This window comes from Terrapene carolina, unplaced genomic scaffold (assembly GCF_002925995.2).
Source record: "Terrapene carolina triunguis isolate 2854851 unplaced genomic scaffold, T_m_triunguis-2.0 Scaffold58, whole genome shotgun sequence".
Classification (NCBI taxonomy): domain Eukaryota; kingdom Metazoa; phylum Chordata; order Testudines; family Emydidae; genus Terrapene; species Terrapene triunguis.
The window spans coordinates 1,489,171-1,515,308 of NW_020664409.1; the positions used below are offsets into that span (position 1 = coordinate 1,489,171).

At 36.9% G+C, this 26,138-nt stretch overlaps 1 protein-coding gene across 2 annotated transcripts in view; it reads right to left on the reverse strand.

Annotated features, from left to right (window-relative positions):
* Positions 1–994: 994 nt before the first annotated feature.
* SLC35B3 (solute carrier family 35 member B3) overlaps positions 995–26,138 on the reverse strand; it is a 33,872-nt gene continuing 8,728 nt past the window's right edge. For both annotated transcript variants that reach the window (XM_024206777.1, XM_024206776.2), the window contains exons 3-10: positions 24,245–24,366; positions 21,902–22,056; positions 19,177–19,284; positions 13,434–13,531; positions 8,600–8,692; positions 8,080–8,191; positions 3,124–3,193; positions 995–1,651 (exon numbers count right to left, since the gene is read on the reverse strand). In XM_024206777.1, the coding sequence (XP_024062545.1) occupies positions 1,501–1,651; positions 3,124–3,193; positions 8,080–8,191; positions 8,600–8,692; positions 13,434–13,531; positions 19,177–19,284; positions 21,902–22,056; positions 24,245–24,366 (909 nt within the window). In that variant the 3' untranslated portion in view covers positions 995–1,500. The remainder of the gene's footprint in view (positions 1,652–3,123; positions 3,194–8,079; positions 8,192–8,599; positions 8,693–13,433; positions 13,532–19,176; positions 19,285–21,901; positions 22,057–24,244; positions 24,367–26,138) is intronic.

The following is a 26,138-nucleotide window of genomic DNA, read 5'->3' on the forward strand; positions in this document are numbered from 1 at the left end:
TTTTTTTTTTTTTTTTTGCCTCTCATAGCTTTGTGGAGGCAGTCAGCATAAAGGAATAAGAATAGGAATTTTTAGCTTATTGCAACGTATGACTGGTAAGAACCTTTTGCTGTAAGGAGAAAGAGAGACCTGAAGTCTTTGCTGGGGGGGGGGGAGGGGTGCGGGGGAGGGAGGAAGAGGGGTGAGAGGATTCAGAAGTGAGCTGAATTATTGGTTTTATGTTGGGATCCTTTTAACTCCACACTGGACCCAATTAAATACCTGCAATGAGAGAGAGGATGGGCTGATAGCAATGGGGAGGGGTGTTGTTAGTTAAGTTTGTAGCTTGCCCCTTGAATCCATCAGGGCCGCCCGGGGGGGTGGGGCAGTGGGGCAAGTGGGGCAATTTGCCCCAGGCCCCGGGCCGCACAGGGGCCCCCCATGAGAATATAATATTCTATAGTATTGCAACTTTTTTTTATGGAAGGGGCCCCCGAAATTGCTTTGCCCCAGGCCCCCTGAATCCTCTGGGCAGCCCTGGAATCCATCCCTGTGTCTCTCATTTACCCAAACCTCCTGATCAGTAAGATCCTGTGTGTGCACTTTGTCCACTGGAAGAAAAATCTCACTGTCATCCACTCATGTTTGGAGTTAAAGCTTTAATTTGAGGACAGTGAAGAGAAATAATGTTTAATATATTAACCTGTGTGCTGTTAGAGAACTTTCACTCACTGTTTTACACCAGTACAGTAAGCAGCAGACAACTCCTCTGATGGTGAGATAGTATTGCAAGCAGATACAGATCTTGGTACTTCCCCCCCCCCCCACATTAGGTTTAACAGCAATGTCTATGTGCACTTTTTAATAATTTTTAAAAGCTGGATTGGGGGTGGGGGGGAGAGAAATGGAAAAAAAAATCATGATTCTTTCAATCTCAAATTTAAACCATTAATCAGATTCTGATTTCAACAGAAATGCCAATTATATTAACAAATGTACAATGTTGAGAATCTCATCAAGAACTTAAACTGAATTTTTATTTAAAATGAAAAATCATGACATACCGTATTCTACCTCTTCCAACTTTAAAATTTCAATTTGGTCAATCAGTAGCTGATTAGCTTCCATTAAGTGTTAATACAGTATTACTTTTAAATAATCCCACCCCAACAATAAAAACAAAACCACTCATCTCAAATCAGCCACATCTGATATGATAAAAATGCCCAAATTAATATTCTACTGTCCCCCATTTGGAGCATAGTGTTTCAGCAGTCTGCCAGGAGTTGCTTTCCTTCATTGGCTTGATAATGCCTTCTGACAATGGTATATAACACCTATGACGAATTCAAGTGCTCTGAAGAGAAGGCTCACATAAAACTGTTCATGTCAAATCATCTGCAAGCAGACAATATGCCTTCAGCTCCTTTGGTTTTAATAATGTTCCCTGTGGAAAGTGAACCAGTTGAAGACTGTTCCAATAAAATAAGTCAGATTCAAGACATGGCATAAAACCATTGTCTACACAGTTTGTGACAACGTCCGTGTCTTTCTTTCTTCCACAGTTTTGTTCCAAAGACCTTGTAGCGAAGGCAGCTTGATTTTATCCATATTCTTACTGTAAACATTCAGAAATATACCCAGGACAACTAATAAACCTGACCACACGTACCTGAAGGGGGGAAAAAGAGGAAAATAATCATAGTATTAACAGTTTATTTGTAATGTGCCAATGATGTGCCTCATATTCTACAAGACAAAAATAAAGTCTCTGCCTCAAGAAGTTGACAATCTAAAAGATGGTCTACAGTGAGAGAGAAGCAAGTGGTAGGACCCAGCCAAGGTATTAGCTTAGATCTTTAATTTGTATTATCCTCTCTCCTTCCTCTTAGGTAAGTAGGCTGGAGAAGGAAATTTATTTGACATAGCCTGTCCACATATACTAAGCTATAATTAATTGTAATGGTTCTTAGCTATGTGAATAAAATACCCTCAATCTGCAGTACATTCCCATGTTTATAGGAGCTATATTTTATGACTACTGCTCCTACATAGGGCTCTTTTCTCCATCATTACCTTGGCTTGCCTGATTTCAGCACCTTTTTTTTTTTTTTGTTCCACTCATCAAAATTGTTTGTTTACCGTTAGGCTTTGTGTTTATATGTTTATACACACCTCTACCCCGATATAACGCGACCCGATACAACACGAATTTGGATATAACGCGGTAAAGCAGCACTCCGGGGGGGGGGGCGGGGCTGTGCACTCCAGCGGATCAAAGCAAGTTTGATATAATGCGGTTTCACCTATAATGAGGTAAGATTTTTTGGCTCCCGAGGACAGCGTTATATAGAGGTAGAGGATATATATATATATATATATATAAAAAATAAATAAAAGACTTCACCTTTTTCAGAGGGACTAAATTACATGTAAATATTTTGGGCATTCTTTGCTTACATTCCTCCAATACAACTTGTTACAAAGTACAATGGCAATAAAGTTAAATGCTATTTTGTTTTACATCAAGTCTAATTATTTCTGGATTGAATCATTTAGCCTTATTTATCAATGTAAACCCTTTGGAAAGTGTTCTAAAACCCTTAATAAAAAGCTATGTCAATATTGTCAACAAACTTACAAGTTAATGATCAAGATAACAGAAGGTTAGTTATAAAAAAAAGTATATTGAGTAAGATTTCAAAGTTGAGCCCTATACAAGGAGAAAACTACATCATTTTATTGGAAAGAGTACAGTTCTTTAGCCAAAGTTTTCTCTACAGAGTAAGCCCCCAAGCAGCTAATTAACAAGTAAATGCTAGATGTTACATAAGATTTTCTTAGACTACCAAATCTCCCCCCCACCCAAAAAAACCCAACAAAACAACAACAACAACCAACCCCCAATACGTACAATGGATTTGTCCTCTAATGTTTTTGGGAAAAAATGAAATTATTCTCTCTGGCATAACAATCAACAAACCAGTCAATATTTACAACAACTTTCAAACATTTGTAGTAGAAATGAGAAGAAAATCTTACTCAAACATTTTGATGGTTAACTGGTAATATTATTCAATTTCAGTAATCAAGAACCTGATTTTATGAAATACACAAGCCATAAAAGGACAAGTAGATACTTACTGGAATGTGAATGGCTTTGCAAAGAACAAAAAAGAAAGCACAATGGTCATTGCTTTTCTTCCTGTTGTTACTGCAGAAGAAAAACAATGGTTAACTCTAATTTAGATCTAGTTATAATCCAACTAAGGCTGTTATTAGGAAATATTAATAAACTAAGTAATTAAGGGCCTATCTATAGCAGGGATATTTGTATTGGTGAGCTTCACCGGTGCAAACTGGTAGATGACTTAACCAGTGTCAAATAGGGTTTGCACTGGGGGTGTGGCTTCTCCTGGTTTGAAACTGGTGCACTACATCCACAGTGAGGTTTGCATCGATGTAGCAAAACCAGTAAAGATATTCCTAGTACAGACACTCCCAAAGTAACCAGATTCATTTATCCCAATGCTCACTTTACTCTCACCAGATCACAGGTGTCATCGGAATGTGATAAACCATCTTTGAAACCGTTTCAGTAGAAATTGTGAACTAGATTATGTACATTTTAAAAACAAAATGAAGAGTTTAAAAATGTTAATAAGATTTAGATATACTGTAATACTTACTATTACAATCTTACTTTATTTTGGTCAGAATCTACCGGCATAGATCCTTGCTTTTGGTTTTATTTTGAAGGAGATAGGTATTTGCATCTTAACTTTTTTGAAGGTATTTAAAGTCTTATTTACATAACAGCAGGCCTCAGTACAGAGAAATAACTCTGGTCAGGACACTGAACGGGACAATGGATTTCAGAAGGCCACATGTACTATTTCACTAATCTCTGCCTACCTGCGATCTTGTCACTAAAGAAAATCTGAATTGTAGTTTATGAGGACATAATCCAATTAACAGATTTAGGTAAAGCTATAATCTGCTGGATTATGCCAAAATTAACCACAACTTCCATAAATTGCATTGAAATATCATATGAATTATCTAGTCTACATGGTCATGTTCTGACTGCATAACTGTTTATATAGTAGTCAAATATGAAACTACTCAACAACAACACTCATAGATGGTCAGGTGAATCTTAAATTTTTCCACAAGTGTTCTCTTAAAACTAGGATTAACATGGGCAGAAGTATTCTCTTGTACCTTTGCTTTATCTTCACCTGATCTCAACTTTTTTAGTAATTATCTTTACATTTTAAGAAGTTTATGCATATCAAATAAAATCATTTTCAATTAAGGGAATAAAAAAGAAAATTGAGTTTTAATTAGAAAAGAGTTTAGATGAATAATTTAAAAATGGTTAAATTACATGAGTTTTTCTAAGTACTATTATTTCTGTTCTTTCACCAAATCAGTTATTAATTAAAATATTTATGTAACCATTTCTTTCTAAATTAAGTGCTTTCTCTTTTTTCCAATTAAGTCTGATAATTTCTCATTCTGCTAATAGAAATACAATTTTCATTTAATTCTTTTTCCCCTCTTGCTCAATATGGGGGTAGTCGGGGGGCAGTAACGAACATGATGCTCTTCCAAGGCATGGTAAACATTTCCCCATTGCTACAGGCAAAGTAGAAAGGGCTAGAGTGCTAAGACTGTCAAGGTCAAGGCACAGGAATTCCTGGGAAGGTTTTACTATTCCACAGCATTTTTTAACACAGTAAAATACACTTTTTAAAAACTGTTTTAAGGCATGAAACAACTCTTCTCATCTGTGCTCATTTGAAATCAATGCATATAGTGAACCTGGTTAAAAAAGCAAAACTCAAACTATGACAGTGGCAAACTTGATTAAAATGCTTTATAATAAATTAGAACATTAATATTTTAGGTCAAAACTGTCCATATTCTCCCTTCCACTATGGTAAATGAAGAAGAACATTACCTTACAGAAACCAGCTTCTGGGGCAGAGGGAAGGGAAGTAAGAAGTTCCCTGGCATCCTCCTGCTCCCCCCCACCCCAAACCCCCAATCCCTTGTGATTGATGTTTGTATTTATAAAAAGGGGTAACCTAAGGAAGAAATGAGCCTGACGTAACTGTCTTTGACACACAGCTATTACATCTATATAAAATAGAGGAGGATCAGGGACACAATTTAGTCTTGTGAAATATATCCAAATGAAATTTTACCCTCTCGAAGTCTAAAAATTCCCTTGTTTTAAACAGCTCTGGGTATGACTGTGTCATAGTCGACTATGACAAGGAGCATTAATTTAAAAAGGATTTTGGAAATAGGGATATAGAAAGAAAAAACCCTGAATCTCTCCTGACTTCTTGTTTGTGTTGGAGACAACTTGATAAAGTCATTTCGAGACACCCTTCCCATTCAAAACCAGAGATAACCTTGATATGCAAGCAGCTTCTATGATTGCTGACTTGCAAGGTCACGATCATACAGATTAATAATGTTCACTTAGAGATGTAATTTTGCTGTAGCTAGTTTTACTACATTAAAGTAACACTATGTGCTAAAATATTATGACCAGCTCCATGATGATGGCTGAGTGAACACAGATGTAAACCACAGTAAATTAGTATAGATAATCCCTAAATCATGGTTTGTCATACTTGCCATTCTGGTAATACATTTGATTTTAGAAACAATTTAAAGCTTAAACAAATTATTGATAAGTAAATATACTACTCCTGACAGTGGAATCATCCTCCATTAAGTATGTTAGGCAGACAAAACATTAATAGACTAAATCAGTGGTTTTCACCCTAAAAAAATTTCAAATGGAGGTGAGGACCCCTTTGGAAATCTTAAACATACTCTGTGGACCACAGGTTGAAAATCACTGGACTAAATTAATATTTCCCTGTTGGAAAAAGTACTGGTGTCCAGTGTTTCATATAGGATCTGTTTAGCACTGATCGTTTTTCATTACTTTAAACTGCAGTTCCTCTTCTCCGAGCAAGGGCAGGAAAAAAATTCATTGCTACCACATTCCATATGTCGGTTCCAAGACTGAGTTAAGACTGAACTATTTTTAGTGTGCACATCACCCTGTTCCCCTGCAAAGTTCATGCATAAGCAGGTAAGGTTCCTTGCTGCTGCGGCACTAAGGGCTTAGTAACTTCAACATTTATGTAGATGGCAAATCTTCTGAGCTGGCTCAAGATTTTCATGCTCACCACACAACTATCCCAGATGGTTGACTACTCAGCATATGTAGCTGGGCATATTCTTGATATATTACTTGGGATGAAATCAGTGGTTGGGAGACTGGAATTTCTATCTAGGTCATGGATGTCTCATTGCCACAGATCCCCTTGATACTTGTCAATCTGGGTACTGACCTGCGTATGGATACAGACTGCATGGGTGGTGCTAGTATATCTTCTCCTGCCAATGAGTGGAAGTCAAGTGTCCATGCCATCTATAGACGATACTGGCAATACTACTGATTAATACTGTTGATGCTACAGATCATAAGATGTTGTGCCTTTGTACCCCGACAGGACAAGGGGGCCTTAGGGTGGCTTTTTTCCTTTCTTGTGGAGCATTCCCAGAGAATGGTATTGGGTATCTTCTTTCCTTAGAACACTCCCTTCTTGAGTCCCATAGGATTCCATCTTGTCACCTCTCTTGTTCTTTGCATATATGTTGCTCTTAGAAGCATTAGTAATTACTTAAGTACTTTCAGTATATTGATGACACAGCACAGTATAACGATGTCTTTTGATGTACCTGGTACAGTCATGTGCCATACTAAGCATCTGGTAGAAAATGAAGCATATATAAGGACTATCTGGAACAAGATGGGAGTAACACTGCAAGGTTGGGCAAAGCATCTGGAAGATTAGACAAAGTTTATTTGCATCTTTGATAGAAGGTGTTGTCTGATACCTCCCAACACAGGTTGCATTCTAAATATACAGTAAGATTTCCATCTGCTATTAAGAAAACAAATAGCAACTTCCTTGGTTTGGAAGAGAGTGAACTGGTGGCAGGGTATTCAGCTTTGGAATTCACACACTCCCTTGGTTTAAAATAGCTTTTATCTGTTGACCAGCAGGGCATGCTACAAAGCCCATCTGTTTACACAGGCTTTTGTGGTGGATGTAGTAAGATGGAACTGGTGAAGGTTGAAAGTTGAGTTGGTGTTGTGGGGAGGGAAGAGTATTGTTCTGACTTTTGCTTCTACCTGACTGCTTGTTGTTTAAACTTCTGAGTGAAGGAGATGGACTGTTGGAATTATATTTATAGATGGTATTTTTAATGGCTGTCAAGGGTGCCTAGAGCACAGGACCAGCACTTATTTTGTATTTATAAAAAAAAAAGCTACAAATCAAAACTAATATAATAAAAGTTAGATAGGATAAGATGTCCTGTATCTCTGATCTAAGTCCTGACATGTACAATTCAACATATCTTGTTATCCTAGTCAGATGACCAAGCAAGATTTCAGGGGTTGAAAAGACAATTTGCTCTTCTTGATTTTTTTTTTTTTTTTTTGCACCAAACCTGCAATGTACATTTACTATTGCCTTAACAGCATCTAATTATAAATGTCTGCAGGTTCAAGGCCTTAAACAGAGTGCACTACATAAGTCTATTGAGAGTATATGTAGAAAGGCTTCCTGGAATTTCTCAGAGGCTGTGATTTTATGTCTGGGAAGCATGATACTGCCTTTTGCACATCTATGCCCCATTTTATTTTAACATTTTTTCCTCCCTGTCCCAAATAAGTCTTACCTTTTTGCTTATATTTTGGTGTGTATTTCTGATTCCACAGATCTGTCAAGTGTATTGTTTATGTATCTAGCAGAGTTCCTGGTATTCATATATTTGTGCACAAAGCCCTTCTAGGTGAAGGCACTGGGTTAGAAAGAACCTTGGTTTCCAAATATACTGCAACAGAGAAGTCATGCTACATGAACTCAGGTAAATCAGCTCAGAGAGTAGAAGCAAGAAAGAGAGAGCAAGAACAATTCTCACAAGCTTTGTCCTAAATGGGAAAATAGGAGTAGATTGTTTTTATATTAATATACTAAATATGTAATTTGTTCATACCTGTTACAGCTAGAAGGGCACCGAAGATTTTAATCAACGCTAGAACAAAGGATATTCCAAAATATCCAGTCAGGGAAAAAAAGAATGCATAACCATAAGTCTGAACTGGATGCTGCAACAACAACAAAAAACCTGTTAGGAAAATGCAAAACAAACCCTGAGGTGTTGCAAAATGAAATAAAACTATAGACTTTAATCAACTGCGTGAGCAATAATAAACTGTTCAACAATGCATTCATGCAAAGGTTCTTATTTAATTTTCATTAAATAATGGAAAAATAAAATTATGAACTCGGCTATGGCACTTTTTAAAATTCAGCTACTTTATTGATCAAGGACTAAAAAAGGATTAATTTGCAAGTTGGACAAGTTTACCTGTACTCCAGATCAGAAAGTTATGTTAAGAGAACAGCAAGACTTGACACACTATATTAACAACAATCTTTACCGTGAGGAGGCCTCCGTACACAGAAAACGATTTAAACATTTTAATTTTAAAACGAGATTAATCAGTGTTTACCTTTGAACAAAATGTTACTGCAGGGTTTAATCCGCTAGTGCATGTCAATCCCAATAAAATGTACACAAAACCTATTGAATAGGAATACAGAACCTGGAACAGTTAAAATAAAAATATTAGCTAGTTCTACTAAACAATTAAAATAGGAAATTAAATGCTTTCCAATATGTGGCTGTGTTAATATACTCAATTTTAAATGTAGCACATAACATCCTCAAACATCAGTATTTAAGTAACTATATGAAAAGTGAGAGTGGGTAATAGGATCATGATCTTCCATTTTACCACTACCCCACACAAAATAAAATCTTTCATATGCAGGAAGTCAGTTACTAATATCCTCAGGCCAGACCTAAAAGAGAAAGCGGATACTTCAAATTCAGGATTTTGTTGCTTAAGTAAAACTTTGAACAATTATAAATACATGCAGTTGTTCAACTATTTTTAATTTACAAAACTCCAAGTAAATACACTTATAAATTACATAAACAAAACTACATTGTTAGCAAAGCCAAGCATTCATAAATTTGGAAATGCCAGAATTAAGGTTGCCTGTGCAACCTTAATTCAGTCCGCTTGAGCATGTTCATCATGACAGTCTTTAATTTACATGACCACATATTATTTTTTCCACAGAACCCATGCCTCATTCAGTGAGAAGGACAGACAGTGAACACTAAATGGTTAGCTATTTAACATTTCTTTTTATCTTCAACATTTGGCGTGTAGCCCTTTGTATTCACTGCACATCATCCGAACACTGCACTGAATACAGAATTAATTTCCTCATGGGCTTTTCTACTATAATCTCATAGTATCTCAGTTATTTACTGACATTGAGTTATCTTCACAACACCCCTGTGAGGTGAGATGGCATTTCCCCCCCTCCCCCCTCATTGTCCAGATCAGGAAATGAGAGACAGAGTCTAAAGACCAAAATTATCAGAAGTGTCCACTAATTTTGGGAGGTGGATTTCAGACACCAAGGTCCTGATTTTTTCAGAGTACTTAATATTTTATGCATTTATAGCACAGCTTCTACTTCTGTTACAGTTGTGAGCCCTTAAACACTCCTTCAGATCTGGCCCTACATGTCTCCTGCTGGGCATCGAGAAAACATGTAACACACAATTAGTGGCCACTTGTGAATAGTTTGGTTTAAGCAACTTGCCCAGCGTCATATAGGAACTATGTGGTGGAACTGGCGGTGGGCAGTGGGAGGGTTGCCATCTCCACAATGGAAATATTTCAATAAACTCGTGTATGTGTGGGAGGGCAGAGGCAACAGCAGGAACTGGAGGGGCTGTGGTGCCCAGGATAGGCACCAAGGAGCAGATAGGAACTGTCAGCATCCATATTCTCAACCTGGAGCCTGCTCGTTCCCTGTCCTACCACGCCCCCGCCCACCAGGTGACAGATGCAGGGACAGAATCCAATTCTCCAGGGCAGCATTAATCTGTCTTGACCATGAGACAATCCTTTCTCTTCCCACAATAATCCCCTGCTTCACTCACTAAACACTTTCCAACTTCCTCAATGAATGAGGCAAAGGTCCTACAGACAACAAATTCATACATTACACAATCTCGAACAATTCCCAAAGCATCGTCCAGTGTGTGCATAGAACAAGGCAGATGTCCTGTGGAAAAAACAATATGCAATCAAAAAGATTTTATTATAATGCATATGTATAAAGGGGTCAGGTAAACTTAATTCTTGCATTTCCTAATATTTGAGTGCTTGACTTTGCAACCTTAATGTTCTTTTAACATGTTTTTTGGATGCCTCTTCCTAAATTCTTTAAAAACTTAAAACATTAGAAAAACAAATTTCATCATCATGTACAACCATATTGACCCCTTCCCCACAGTAAGACATCAGCACAATCCTCTACCACTGTAGCTAATTGAGTAACTGGTGGCAGTAGAAGGCTGTTATTTTGTATGTAGACCTGCCACTACAAGCATCTATAGACATATTTTGCCAGTGGGTTTCACAGCTATTTGTTAGACAGCAAAGCAATGTGAAGACTATGGAATAATAGGTTCTATTCCAGACTTTGTAGGGGAGTGTGCTCTAGTAATTAGACCTTTCTGCCACTGTTCCTATGACAAAGTATTAGGGAATCTTAACTATAGGCATCATTACCTTCACTGAATACAATTTGAAAAAACAAATGTAATTGAAGAAAAAAGGTTTTGCTTTATAAAATATGTACGGCAATATGCTATTGAAGGAAACCAATAAGTATACTAATTACAATGCCAAAGTCACAAAATTTTAATTATCAGTTTGAATAAAATCCAGCAATAGCAATATTTTTTTTTTTAGGTTAACTCCAAAAAAAGTTTCCACTTACTCTGGCCTTGTTGTCTACTATGAAAATTTCATTAATTCCACTAAGGGAAGAAAGCCTACAAGAGTTCTCAGAACCATATTTAATTAACACTTTCAATTTGATTTACAGATTAATGGGCTGGCTATTAATGTGTATGTATTGCCAACGAACATCAACTCTTTTTTTGAGCTCATGGGCACTGAAGTCACTTCACACTTTCACTTTACTAGTACTAGACATTTGTGGTTTTGATTAGCTGCAGATTCTTTCACTTGGTAGACTCGTCCATATCCCTGGTGATTTTATTTCCCCCTTTCTGCTATGGTCTTCCTATGTAGCAATAAGACAGTAAGTGTACAAAATGGTAAAATTACCAAAATTATTTAATCTTTACCAATGTTTTGTATTGAGAATCATTCTTTCCTCAAATCTTGTTGGCACTTAGGAGGACAAGGATTTTAAAAAGAGCTGATTACTGCTTCAAAAAGCGATGAAGAGCTTCTGGGCTTCATATGAATTTCGAAATCCCATACTGCTCATTATTATAAAGGCATTTAATTTTCAAGCTCTGATTATTTTCTAAAGTAATTTCTAATGGGGTTAGTCACAGTGCCTCTGTTCTGTACTGAGGATAGACTACTAAACTCTGATGAGGTAAAGTTTTAATGGATGTGCTTCTATTGATATCTGTATATAATGTAAGTTTTACCACAGTTCAGAGGAGTTCTCCAATCATTTTAAACTTTTCAGCCACATCTGCTGGTTCTTTTATTCTAAGCTTTGTGCATCACATTTTGTATCTTTTGGGACTGAATAACATTTGTCAAGTCAATCTGAAAATTTTGTCACTGCTCTTTAGAAAATTAACTCTCTTTCAGATTTTTTTTTTTTTTTTTTTTTTAAAATTTTTTTTTTTATTTTTTTAAAATTATTTTCTCTTTCATTTTTTTTTTTTTTTTTAAATAAAAAGGGTGTCAGTACCTTTGTGACAGGTTTCAGAGTAGCAGTCGTGTTAGTCTGTATCCGAAAAAGAACAGGAGTACTTGTGGCACCTTAGAGACTAACAAATTTATTTGAGCATGAAGTGGGCTGTAGCCCACGAAAGATTATGCTCAAATAAATTTGTTAGTCTCTAAGGTGCCACAAGTACACCTGTTCTTTTTGCAGTACCTTTGTGGTTTCACTTTAACAACAATCAGTCACTTTTGATGTTTAGTCTGGTTTTTTACACTGCTTATGGAAAAGGTAGTTTAACTCAAAGTTCTGGATTTTTTTAAAAATCAATTACAATGTTAAGTCCATTAGGATTCTGTCAGTTTTTTCAGCAGCTCTGGACCAAATTGACTACAACAGGTGTTAGAAACTGCATGTGTATATATGCGATACAAACATCAAATGTTGGATTACTTTCCCATATTATCTGGGGCAATTATGCGGTAGTGTCAACTCACTGCCTAGTGGTTTTTTGGGTTTGATCTCCCCTGTCTACTTGCTCTCCCCTATAAATGTAATTTGCCAATACAATTTCAGATTTCACTGTTATGCTACTAGTCCCACAGTTGTGTTTTTCTCAGTTATAACTACAGCACTATAATATGGATGGTCACTAATGGCCAGATTTTTAAAGGTACTTAGGTGCTGAATGGGATTTTTAAAAACATTTAAATCAATAGACAAAATACAAAATAATTCAAACTAAGGGAACATATTATATTTTTATTAAACCTGGAGTACATTAATTATATGGAAAACCCTCCATTGATTTCCATTATAGAGGAAGGATGCATAAACAAAGGATATACTTCCTGTCTATACAAATATTAGACAAAAATAGGATAGAATTATTGTAACTTCAAAACTTGTTTCATTTAATAATGTACACAAATGTGTACCTTTGAAGGTAAAAAGTGAGTAGAGCAGCACAAGCACTTTCTTTTTATATGCATGATAAACAGATTAAGTTTTGGTTTGCCATTACATGATCAGTATATCTTGACTTATGTAGAATATCTCTTAAAATAGGAGAAAATTCCAACTTCATATGTATTGGTATAGTCTATGTCAGTGGTTCTCAACCAGGGGTAAGTGTACTCCTGGGGGTATGTAGAGGTCTTCCAGAGGGTACATCAACTCATCTAGATAGCTGCCTAGTTTTACAACAGGTTACATAAAAAGCACTAGCGAAGTCAGTACAAACTAAAATTTCATACATCTATATAATACATTTCAGTGTATAAGTGCAATATTTATATTCCAATTGATATATATTATTATTATATGGTAAAAATGGGAAAGTACACAATTTTTCAGTAATAGTGTGCTGAGAAACCTTTGTATTTTTATCTCACATTTTGTAAGCAAGTAGTTTTTAAGTGAGGTGAAACTTGGGAGATAAACAAGACAAATCAGACTCCTGAAAGGAGTACAGTAGTCTGGGAAAGTTGAGAGCCACTGGTCTGCGTGACAGAACACTAGATTAAAGAGTCAGGTATTTACCATTTCTGAATTGGAACCATTGTGTAACTTCATAGCTTTTTCCTGCACATTTCCTATAACTGCATCTGCACAGAGAGCAAGGGATATAAGGACCACACCTTCAAAGAAAAGAAAAAGGGAAAAACAAACAGTATTAATTAATAAGACAAATGCCATTCTATACTCACCGTGTACTGCAAGATGCTAACTCAAACAATTTTCACTTTGCTTATACTGGTTTAGACCATAAGTTTTGGAAAGCAGGAATTGTCTTATTTTACACAGCCCTGCACCATGGGGCACCAAACCCTGATATAGGCATCTGGGCTCTCATGCATTACAAATAAGTAATAATGATTAAACTTTCAGATCAAATTAATTCTGAATATTATTCATATAAAATATAGTATATCCTGTTGGAAAGAAAAGAAAAAGCAATGACCAGTATATTTAACAAACACACAAAAAAGGAAAAACATGGAAATACTGACCAAACAACAAAAGCAAGAGGATTCACAGTGAAAGGTTTTCAGTTTTCTGAACTTTATTTGCCTACGTGCTGTTCAGGTACAAGATGAATGTGTGCGTTTATGTATTTGCTGCACTACTTGGCCACAACAAACTCACTGCATGGCAGGTAATGTTATCAGCTTAACAATAACAAAAATTAATAATTCTTTATCCATCACAAGTCAACTAATTTCCAAACTTTGATTCTTTCACTATTTTACCAACCAATATCTCTGACATTCCAAGAGTTAGGATTAATGCTGGATATTGTATGAAAACATGTTGGAATCCCAGCTTTCATAAAAGTATAACATTAAATTAACTAACAGCACACAAGATGTCAACAGTTAGTAATGTCTATTTTGTATTGTTTCTTATACCATGACCATCATAATTAAATGGTGAGGGCAAAAACAGGAAACAAGTAGGTTAATCAGCATGACATTACTTAAGATTTCATATTTTACTGGTAGACATTTTGTAGGACCAGTGCAAATATTTTAAGGAAGGAATAAACTTTTCCTATCAGAAAAATTATTGATCCTTGGGACTGTTTGAATTGGAAAACTTTTTAAGTTACTAATTTCCTTAAAAATTTAGTTATAAAGTTGCCTCCATGCTACAATTTTGGGCCTTTGCCATTTTCTAACCACCAGGAAGCAAGCAGAGGGAGATGAATCTATAATCTATTCAATCAGGTATCTAGGGGCACTGTTACAACAACGGCATTGTATATGCCAAAAAACTTCTTTATAATTAGCAGCAGAAGCCAGAACAGGAGTAATAAGCCTGAAGAAACATCTGATGCCTGAGTGAAATGCATTGATGGAAAAACAGGCCCTATGGGACTTCATTAGTGTGTTTATAACTTATGGTGGTTTTTGTTGTTGTTTTTTTAAATAAAAACCACTTCTTTCTCCCTTATCGAGAGGAGCACATAGTATCTGGTCAAGGAAGTTTTGAGTCAGTCATATTTCCTACATTTTTACATCACTATCCATTATATGACTTTTAAACTATACTTATTCACATACTGTATCAGTCTGTAGCTTGAATCCATTACAATGCCAGTGTACCACTATAAAATAAGATGATAGTGTACATTAGCCAGTTTAATCTCATAATTCAAGAGTTTTATTTAAAGGCACAAAAGTCCAATCCATACTACTGGCAGAATCTGAAAAAAGTTTTCTTAAAAAAAGCCAAAACACCACAAAGGGCCTGATTTTGATCTCACGTTACATCAATATAAATCAGCAGTAACGGAAATCAATGATGGTAAACAGTAAGATCTGAACCTGGTCCAAACACAGCAGGGCACACACAATTTGAATCAAATGGACCATTTCCTTTGTACTTCACAGGTTTTTTGGGGGAGGGGAAATTTTGCACACACACAAAAATAAAAAACATTTCTTTGCTATGTTAAGATAATGCAAAGTTTCAGTCCATGCAAAGTTTCTAAACCACACACCTTGCATTTAAGAAAAAACACACACTCTTCCAAAATGGATTATTTAAAGTTATTGAATAACTAACAAAATTATCTCCCAATTCAAATGCTTTATAATGTATTTTAAAAGTCCACACTGCAGGTGATTAGCAGAACACACTAAAGTTACTCAGCCAAACACAATTACTGTAACATTAATTAAGCTATGGGCTAAACTGTGTCTCCCGCTGCAGATGTAGGCTTGAGGGGATGTGTGTGTAGGAAATTTTTATCCTATATTCCTTCCATGCATGGACCAACCATGATAAGGTTCCCATCACTGGAAAGTGGATAGATAGTACTGCCAGTAGAGTGGCCAGAGGAGGAAGAGTTTCTGTTGCACAGATGTATCATGATGTGCCTCTTCCATGCATCCTCCCAGCCAGTCACTCTAGAGATTAGACCTTTAAAAGGCATTATACTTCCAAGCGCTACTCAGTCAGACAATGCCAAGAGCCATTACTGAGCCCTAAATATCAATTCTACTTTTAAAATGTATTCCTTCCTTGGTACAAGACTGCATTGGCAAAAGTCAACGTCTGTTTCCTTTGCTAACATCTTTAGTGCACGAATGGAACACTGAGTGGGGTATGTTTCATTAAGTCTATTTGCTGCTTTTGCACAGCAATGCTTATCCTGGACTCCACTGCTATTAAAGAGCCTTAAATCTGATTTACAAAATTCTGATGGCACAATACAGGCAAAATTGTTCATCCAGCTGATGCTTTAAATCCACTCAGGTTTTGTGTTTGTAACATTCATATCAGACAGCAAAGATTACTTGTTCCATTTAACCTCTCAGCATAGTTTTGCTTCCTTAGGCAAAACTGTGACATGTAAATAGATTTGCCCTTGACAATGTGCACGTTTAAAGAATTTTGATTAAATCATGAATGTGTTGGAAAAAAAAAAAAGCTCCAGCCAAAATCAGACTAGTTTGTGTGTAAATGCTTCTAACAAATGCATTATTATAAACCACCAGGAGGAAATGTGACATTATTATTTAGTGACTAACAACTAGGTGATGTCATAAGACAAATGAATTCTTAGGAATTTGTCATTTTAAAGTTACACTGCAGAGTAAAAAGTTAACATTGTTTTGAAAGCCTCAAGAGACTTAAGTCTATAGTTCACTTTTCTTTTTACTCTGATTGCATACATTTCAAATGTCAATATATAGTCTGTTTCATAGAGGCACCTTGACGGTGCTTTTCTTCAGTTTGCTGTCCCTTTGCAGAGGAAAAAAAATAACATACAATTATTCAAGGACAAGGTACATCAAATTACACTGAGAAAATTCTTAGGTTAATTCCACTGGCTTCAGTGGAGTTACTCTTGATTTATACTGATGTAATGTCAAAAGTAAGCCCACTTTTTAGGAAATATACTAAGCTGCCTCCTACCTCCATCATTCAGCTAATAAAATAAAATATCCAGCTTCTAAACTGCAGAAACCCCCATTCACACTAGATTTTATGACCTGGACAGATACAGGGTGGGAGGAAGGTGCAGAGAGGTAACTTGCTCAACTTACACAGCAGGTAAACAGCAAAGCAGGAAAGAACTCAGACCCAGAAGACTCTCTTTTGAGCTCCAGTCCTGTGCCCTAGCCCTTCAACCCTGTCTTTCTTTATCCTTTTGGATTGTGTGTGTCAAGATAGATCTTTGGTTGAAATGGGTCCTAAATGCCTTAAAAAGGAAAAAAGTAGTGCTGTTTGTCATCTTATGTTGACAATACTCAAAGACTACATACGGAAGATGTATTTACATCAAATTACTGAAGGTGTTAGGACCAACATGGTCCTCAGTCCTTCAGTTTGTAGAGAGATATTTTCACACAAATTCAAAAATAAAAATCTGACATTTTAAAATCTGATTTTAAAGAATGCCACTTAAAAATAGCTTTTAACCATTAAAACCTCAGTAAGAACATATGCCTACATGTGTTTTTCCTGGGATATACTTATTTGGTGGGTGCCAAAAAGAACATACCCACATGTTGTACCCAAAATACATGTCTCTTTGTTCAACTACACATCTTGTCTCTTGTTCCACTATGTAGATGTATACAGGTAGAGCCTATAATTTAGATAGGTAGCAAGTCATTTTTTCCAGTTGTAATACCACTAAAGTGACACACATTATAAAGCCAACATAGCAAAACTAGGACAAGACTAAATAACCATCTGAGTTCAGACATCATCATAAATCATTACTTTTTGCGCACCACTCAACACTAGATGGATAACATTTCTGAAAAGGTAAGGTTTCTTCCCTAAAAAAGGGATCATTTTGTTTTAGGATCAACCAATGCTGGTATGAATGAAGGTTCCACAATGAATTGTCAAACAATTACTATGTCTCATCTGAATCTCCTGAAATAAAAACAGCTTCAAAATGGACAGCCCTAAATTTCTACATTGTACATACATGTTACTCTTACATTAACTCCAATGCCTTATTATATAGCACATAATTCATGGTTACTGCATGAAACAACTTGAAATGTCATGATGTGGGCATTAAGTATGTGTAACATCAAATAATCTTGCACTAGAATTGTTTTAATGTAATTGTTAAATTAGTAAAATATGAAGCACTGTGTTTACATAATCCTGAGAACATATGTGCAGTTCCACTGTGAGGTATGCTTTTCAGAGCTGTACTCTCTAGAAAGCATGTGCAGTTCTAAGGTAGCAGCACGGAGAGTAACAGAAAGGTTGACAGACTTGCTGGACTCAAGGGATTTTAATGGTGATGGATATCCAAGTCTATAGTCCCATCCGCTTTAAGATGGAATCTGAAGAGGCCCTACCTTTCTGTTGGAGATTGGTAATGCTGATTTCAAAGTCTGAAGCCCTGTAATACACCAGGTGCAAACTGAAATGATTGCTTATTCAAATACATATATTCGAGATATTGTAAATGAAGCACTGAATTAAAGTTGACTGTTTCCATTTAAAGAGCCTTTTCCAGTCACTTATAACTTTGTCAAACTTTCAACTTTCAGGGTGAAATTTTCCAGTTTGAGTGTCAGTGCAAAAATGGTTAAGCCCTTTTTGAGTAAGAACTTAATGAAAATAAGCAAATTTGTCTTTATTTTAAAAAACTGAATTTTTTGGACAGTTCTAGTACCTCAGGGGAAAGAGGCAGAAACTTGAAATTAGTCCCAAGGTTAGACCTGCTGTGCTTTTTGGTGGTCCAGTGAAAGTTCCTTTTTGATTTCGCTAATTTATACAAAAATGAATGCATGAGTGATTTTTTTCCTTTTAATTTTAGATAGGAATTTATGAAGTATCACATCAGTTAAAATATCTTCTGCTATTTCTAACTTACATGAAGAAATTTTATGTCAAGAACACTAGTTCTCACTGAGGACTAAATCTATAGCAAAGATGAGGTAAAGAAAAAAGTTTCAGTTACCAGCTGCAAGAAATAAGTCTGAGAGTTAACAAAACCCGCTTTTTATTCTATTTAAAGTATTTCAAAACTAGTCAAATGGAATTTTATCAAACTTCTCAAGATATATTTACTTCTGTACTGAGATCCACCAGAGATATTTCAGATCCAAGGGTAATATCTGGGGAAGTTTTAAGTGCTTGAGAACTAAGGCTTAGAATGATAGTGTCTCTTCTATTATAGCTGTAGTGCTGCTGGTAAAATGATATAACAAAATCTACCACCAAAGGCTCCCACTTTTATGCAATGCTCATTCTAGGCAAAATAAGAATTATTAAACCATAAAGTAAAATGCTTCTTTACCTGTCAAGTTGAAATTTGGTGCGATTGTGCTGTCAGCTAAAGTAAACCATATTAGGCCAAGACTCATACACATTGCAGCAGACACATCTGCAATATTATAACGTTTTCCTATACAAAAATACAAACAACAACAAAAAATAAGGCTATGTAATAGTCTTAATTTTAACTCCCCTTTATTTAGGGGGGAATGGCAGACAAAGGAGAAAAACTCCCATTCAGTATGCCACCAAAACAAATGGACCCAATGTTCTCCCTCCTAATATGTGAGTAGAAGGCCTGGCTGCAACTCTCTACGACAGCAGTTCTCAAAAACTTTCTCATAGTACATACCACATCTCCACTGAGAAATCTTGTGGGCAACAGCTGTTACCATTCACAATGGCACAGGCCACATCTCCTCCCCTAGAGTGATTACACATCTCTTTGACAACTACAGTAACTCCCCACTTAACGTCCTCTCGCTTAACGTTATTTCAATCTTGCGTCCCTGCTCCATTACAGAACATGCTCGTTTAAAGTTGTGCAATGCTCCGCTATAATGTCGTTTGGCCGCCTGCTTTGTCCACAGCTGGCAGCCCCCCCAACAGCTCCCCTACGCGCCCCCCCTAGCGCCTCCCGCCTGCTCCCCCCGCCTCCTGCCAGTGGCAATAAGCTGGTTTGCGGCGTTCAGGAGGCTGGGGGGGGGGGTGAGCGAGGATGTGGTACGCAGGCTCCCCCTCCCTCCCCTGCCTCCTGAATGCCGCAGGAGGTGGGGGGAGAAGGGGGAAGGCGCTGATCTGCAGGGTCCGCTGGCAAGCAGGAGGCACTGGGGGGAGGGGGCTGCCAGCCTGTTTAATACCTGTATTAAGTTGCTTGTTTAAAATTTATATAATGCCTTTTGTCTGGCAAAAAAAAAAAATTTCCCTGGAACCTAATCCCTCCCCCAATTTACATTAATTCTTATGGGGAAATTGGATTCGCTTAACATCATTTCGCTTAAAGTCACATTTTTCAGGAACATAACTACAACGTTAAGTGAGGAGTTACTGTACAGCAATTACTTACACGGAAAAATAGATTTACAGATTATTTTAGTTATCTTTAATGTAACATCACAGAGGGAAACAAGGAGAGCCAGTACCATTTGGTCAGCCAGTTATCTGTAGAGCACCAGCAAAGGCTCAACAGACACTATTTCACTAGGACGGTGGTGAAGCACTGGAATGGGTTACCTAGGGAGGTGGAGGAATCTCCACCCTTAGAGGTTTTTAAGGCCCGGCTTGACAAAGCCTTGGCTGGGATGATTTAGTTAGGGTTGGTTCTGCTTTGAGCAGGCGGTTGGACTAGATGACCTCCTGAGGTCTCTTCCAACCCTAATCTTCTATGATTCTATCATTTGGGAACTGTTGCTCTAGAACTTAGCAATGCAGCCAGCTGTATTTTTGGGGGTCCTGAGAATATCATTTGAATAACAGATTCCATTCCTTCCCAGGGGGCTGTGTATACCATGTAAGCTGCCAGAAAAAAATTGTTTAACACCTACATTTTAAACTATGTTCGAAGCTTTCAAGAACCTAGCACTTTATAATGCCTTTGGATTATATAAACATTACCTACAGAGACCCGAATGCTCCAAATTTAAATGACAAGAAGATTTAATTGTGCGACAGACCTGAGCTGTTAATTGCACATACAATATTTACTTTTTAGTATAAATTTGCATATTTGATTTTCTTCTTTAAAAACTGTTTTTTTATTATTATTGCTTCATTCTCAATTCTGAAAAGTGTAAATGTTCCACTGTAATTACAAGACAGAACTACAGTAATAGGAATACTACATTTTGGGCTCAGTTGTGTAGTCCTTTGCCATGTGGAGAATCTTAGGGTACATCTACACTGTGAGTGCCAGCAAGTGTCAGGGCCTGAGTCGACAGATTCAGGTTCGCATAACAGCACTAAAAATAGCTGTGCAGAAACCCTCCCCCCTTCTCCCAAGCCATCAGAGCCTGAGTCACAACATCTACACAGCAGTTTTAGTACCATAGTGTGGGCCTGAATCTGTTGACTCAGGCTTGCTGGCGCTTGCTATACAGATGTACCCTTACTAACTTTGAGTAGCAACAAATCTACAGATACAAGTGAGAATTTTTCATGATATATATTATGAGGATTATCAAAATATTGAAATATGTTATGTATTTTATTTACATGCTCAGAGTTATGAGCTTCAGTCAGATTCATCATCCAGAACCTCTTTTGGTATATCATAGCATGAAATACAATTTTAGAGGCTAATCCTGTATTCTCTGAGCAACGCAAACCAGAGCTGGTTGAGAATTGCATTTTTTTTGGGGGGGTCAAAATTGTTGATTTGTTGAAACCAAAACTTTCTGCAGGAAAAGGTCTCTTTTGACAAATTTCCCATTTCAAAACATTTTTGAAATTTGTCAAAATATCCTATTTAGACATTTTCAACATGAGAAGTTCTGGTTTTTGGGTTCAAAATTACATTGTTTAGAAACTTAAGTTAATTTATAGTAAACTATTTTGTTTAAAAGGGTCAATATTGAAATAAACCATTTTGATCCAAGACATGTTTTATGGGCATTCCCCCCCCCGACAGGAAAACTGTTTCCTGCCCAGCTCTACCCAAAACTTCCATTAAAGTCAATGGAATACAGGATTTGGCCCTATGTGGTTATCTTCTAATAAGAAAAACATTTAATAGTAAGAACAGTGCATACCTTGTATAAAGACTCCTCCTATCATAACAGGAATCAGTTTACAGCACTTAAAGATGACTTGAGTAGGATAATTCAGATATCCTAAGGAGGTATTTGATAAACCCATAGTCCCTACAGTTAGAAAGGCTATTATCATGTAGGTTTTGCCTGGGATTCTGCAAAATATAAATGTATGAATCTTGGTATTATGAGCATATTGTATTTTTAATAGGTGAGACTTTCATACTGGGAGAAGCTAGAAGAAAGGATACACTAATAATAGAACTGGTTGAAAAATGGGTCAAACTCACTAAAAATTTCATCTCTTCACTGAAATTAACAATTACTATAAAAACTGTTGAAGTTTTCCATATTTTCAACTGGGTCTAATGAATAATGCTTTAGTCTTCTATAGTGCATTCTATTTAAGGATTACAAAGCATATCACAACTGTTAAAGGACTTAACACAGCCCGTCAGGAATTATCCCTATTTCACATAAAAGAAATAGTCACAAAGGGGTTAAGTGACTTATAAAAGAACACACCGGAAGCTGGGAACAATATTATGTCTCCTGAATCTGTTTGTTCTTTAACTACCTTTCTCTCATAACTGTGTAACAATTCTAGCAACCACCTCCATTTTTAGTTGCTTGTAACTTTTTGAAATCTCTCTGTTTGACTATGAATTTCTTTGTGAAGTTTAAACAAAAAGCTTTCCCATTTCTGTGTGTGCAGAAAATGGGGAAAAAATACATAACCCGTTTCTAAAGTAATGCTGGTGCGTTTTTATAACTTTGGAGAAATGGATGAAGACAGAAAGTTGAGATTTGGCCTTGAAATACCCTAACTGAGAAATATTGAGAACTTTGAGTATTGTGGTGAATACTGGTTTTGATGTGGCGCGTTATCACCTGCTGACAATTACACTTTGCACATGTACATTTTAAACCATTATAGCTCTAAGTTTGAAGTGAGCACCTAAAGGCCATTGTGCACATACACATGCAGCTAACTTAGCTGCATACAAAAAATTCAGTAAAGGGGATCAGTGAATAAGGAGTAGTCTTGCTGGAACCCGTGCCTTATTCACAATACATTCTCTACCACAGTTATATGGACATTCCACCAGTTTTTACAGATGGTTACTTTTTTTGTCAAAGATATTATTCTCTCTTTAAAAATAAGCTTAACAAATTAACAGTTCTGTGTAACCTGATAAATCTGACTTCATTTTAGAAATACCTCTAATTTAGAATGTCAGCATTTAAAATATAATGCATGTTTAACTGAAAAGTGTACCGTGAACAAAAATTTTATAGGATCTCAGCTGAGGATCACTATTGGTGGGAAGAACTGGGGAGGAAAATAACTCATGTTTAATTTTAAAAGTCAAAAAGTGGACTGTTCTGAGATGTGTGTGTGTGTGTGTGTGTGTGTGTGTGTGTGTGTGTGTGTGTGTGCGCGCGCGCCCCAAATTTGGAGACTCAGTTCAATCAGAAAATTGTGAAACAGATTTCAGTCCTGCTGTAAGTGCAAATTTCAACATAACTAACTATGGAGTCACTATCAATGCTTCCATAAATCATATTTCATAAATTATTGGAAATAATTTGTGTAATGTACACCTGAAAAAAATGAAATGAAACTGAAAAGTACAATGAAAAAAATTATAGGTAAAGTAAATGAAAGGGTCTGGCCTAAACAGCTGCATCTCCAACCAACCTCAAAGTTCCTAAGGTCCTGATCCCATAGAGACTTAGCTTTAAGCATTGTGTGTTCTCCCACTGACTTCAATAGGACTACTTATAGTTCTTAAAATTAAGCATGTGCATGTCCATACTTTTTTGCAGCATCAAGACCTAAACCTGAAACACTAGCCTTTTGCTTACATAGTACAGTACATATAATATAATACTAATGTACTTGTTCTGCAACCTCTGAAATAAATGTATAAGCACAATAACGAAGTATATTAACCTGTACACTCAAATATGTAGCATCATATCCTGATATTCATTAACATGGGAGTGTCAATTTAAAAGGTTCCTAACAAAGCATCAAGAATTAATAATACTTAACACTTTTCAACTTGTGTGTGTGTGTGTGTGTGTGTATTTTTTTTTTTTTAAGTCAACTACTGGTGCTAGTGTTCCATTTCACTATTACAACAGAAGTCAGGCATAATAAATAGGAATGAAGGACACGAGTATATGGTTGAAAACAAACAGTGATGTATATCTTCAATTGCAAATCCACTCATCAAATTATGGAAGTCAGATTTATCAAACTGATTGCCTCATCAAAACTTTTTAATTTAGCATAACTTAAATGTGTTAAAGGATACATCACTTAAAAATACATACCGTCTCCTTTTATCCTGAATAAGCTGCAGTTCTATTAGTCCAAAAACGGAATAAAACCCAAATTGCACTAAAGTAAGGTACCAACCAAAGGGCTTAAAACCCTCCACTGAAAATATCAGTTCCTATCAAAACAAAAAACAGACACATACCAACTGTTAAATAAAACTTAATTAGGAGACCTATTTTCTCAATGTGAATATGCAATTATCATGCTTTTAAGTTACAAAGCAATAAGTAGAGAGGACATGCAGTATACATAACTTCCAACTATTGGAGAGGCAGCATTTAAAGACTGAAAAAAGAGGGCCACATTTATTGCTGGTGTAATTCCACTGAATTAAAGTGATTAATCAGTGATTGGCATTTGGCCCATAAACATTCATCTCAAATTAGAGAGGGCTTCATGGCTGCTTTTAACTTGGTTTTCAATTCATTTTACTCAGCATTTGACTGTTTCTAGACAGCACTCTCAAATGACTCATAAAAGATTAAGTACAAATTGTTAACATTAACTTAGTAAATTTCTCTTTTAAATGGTAATTCTAATTTCTTAGGAATCTACAGACAATTAAAACAAGAGAGTAATATGTTATGGAAAAACATACACACTGTCTAAAGAATTATGCAGATGTATCCATTTTAGCCAGAGCTGGCAGCAAGACTGATAGTTAAGACTGATACCTTCCATTATAAGACCCTGTTTTCAATTACTAATAACTTTGCCAAATTTAACTATTTGGGCTGCAACTTTCCATGTCAGGTGTTGCCTCAGACTGTTTTTAAGTTTCAGCAAAAGTTTTCCTATCCTCTCTGAGAACAAGGTTGGGAAAAATGTTTTGCCAATGTTTAAAAAAACCCAAAACTATTATTTTGGTGAGAAGCTCTAGCACCTCCACACTTTGGAGCAGGAATTAAAAATATGCAGTCAGTGTTTAAGGCCAGGAGGGACCACCAGCTCATCAGTCTGACCTAGAGTATATCACAGGCCACCTACACCATCCCCAGCACCCGCATACTAAATCCAACAACTGAAATGAGACCAAAGTATTACAGCCTATAGAACACTAGACTATTATGTGCCACAGGCAGAAAACAGGAGGGACAAGGGAGCACAAATACCTGAGCCCCCCATAATGGCAGGGAAATGAAGATAGAAATCCTGGCAAGTAACCCAAACCCCCACACTGCAGGGGACGGCAAGAGACCCCTAAGGTCACTGCCAATCTGACCTGGGGAAAAATTCCTTCCCAACCCCACATATGGCAACCAGTTAGACCAGAGGTCCCCAATGTGGTGCCCGCGGGCACCATGGCGCCTGCCGGGGCATCTAAGTGCGCCCGTGTACTGGCCGGTGGACGAGCATCCGCCGAGATGCCGCCTCTGGATGACGCTGCTTGTTGGCGGCATTTCAGCGACGACGCCTATTGACGTTGCCGCTTGTCGGCGGCATTTCGGGGGATGCTCGTCCTCCGTGGCTCGTCATCTGGCGCCCGCCAAACGAAAAAGGTTGGGGACCACTGATTTAGACCTTGAGCATATGAACAAGAACCAGCCAGGCAAGCACCTAAGAGAGAATGGTTGGTGTCACCTCAGAGCCCAGTTTCAGCTTGCCCAATGTCCTATCTCCAGCTGTGGCCATTCCTGATGCTTCAGAGGAAGGAGATTTAAAAAACAAACAAAAAACCCTCCCCCCTGGAGTCAGGTTGGCAGATGGAGGACAGGAACAGAAAGGTATGTAACCACTAGAGAACATTCATCTACAGAAGCTGGAACAAAACCCAGGATACAGGAGTCATAAAATTCCTCTGCTGTCTAGAAAACAGCTGTGAAGCCCACTGTCACAGCATGCATCTCATCCCCCTCTAGTGAATGTGCAGAAAGGATAACAGTCTAC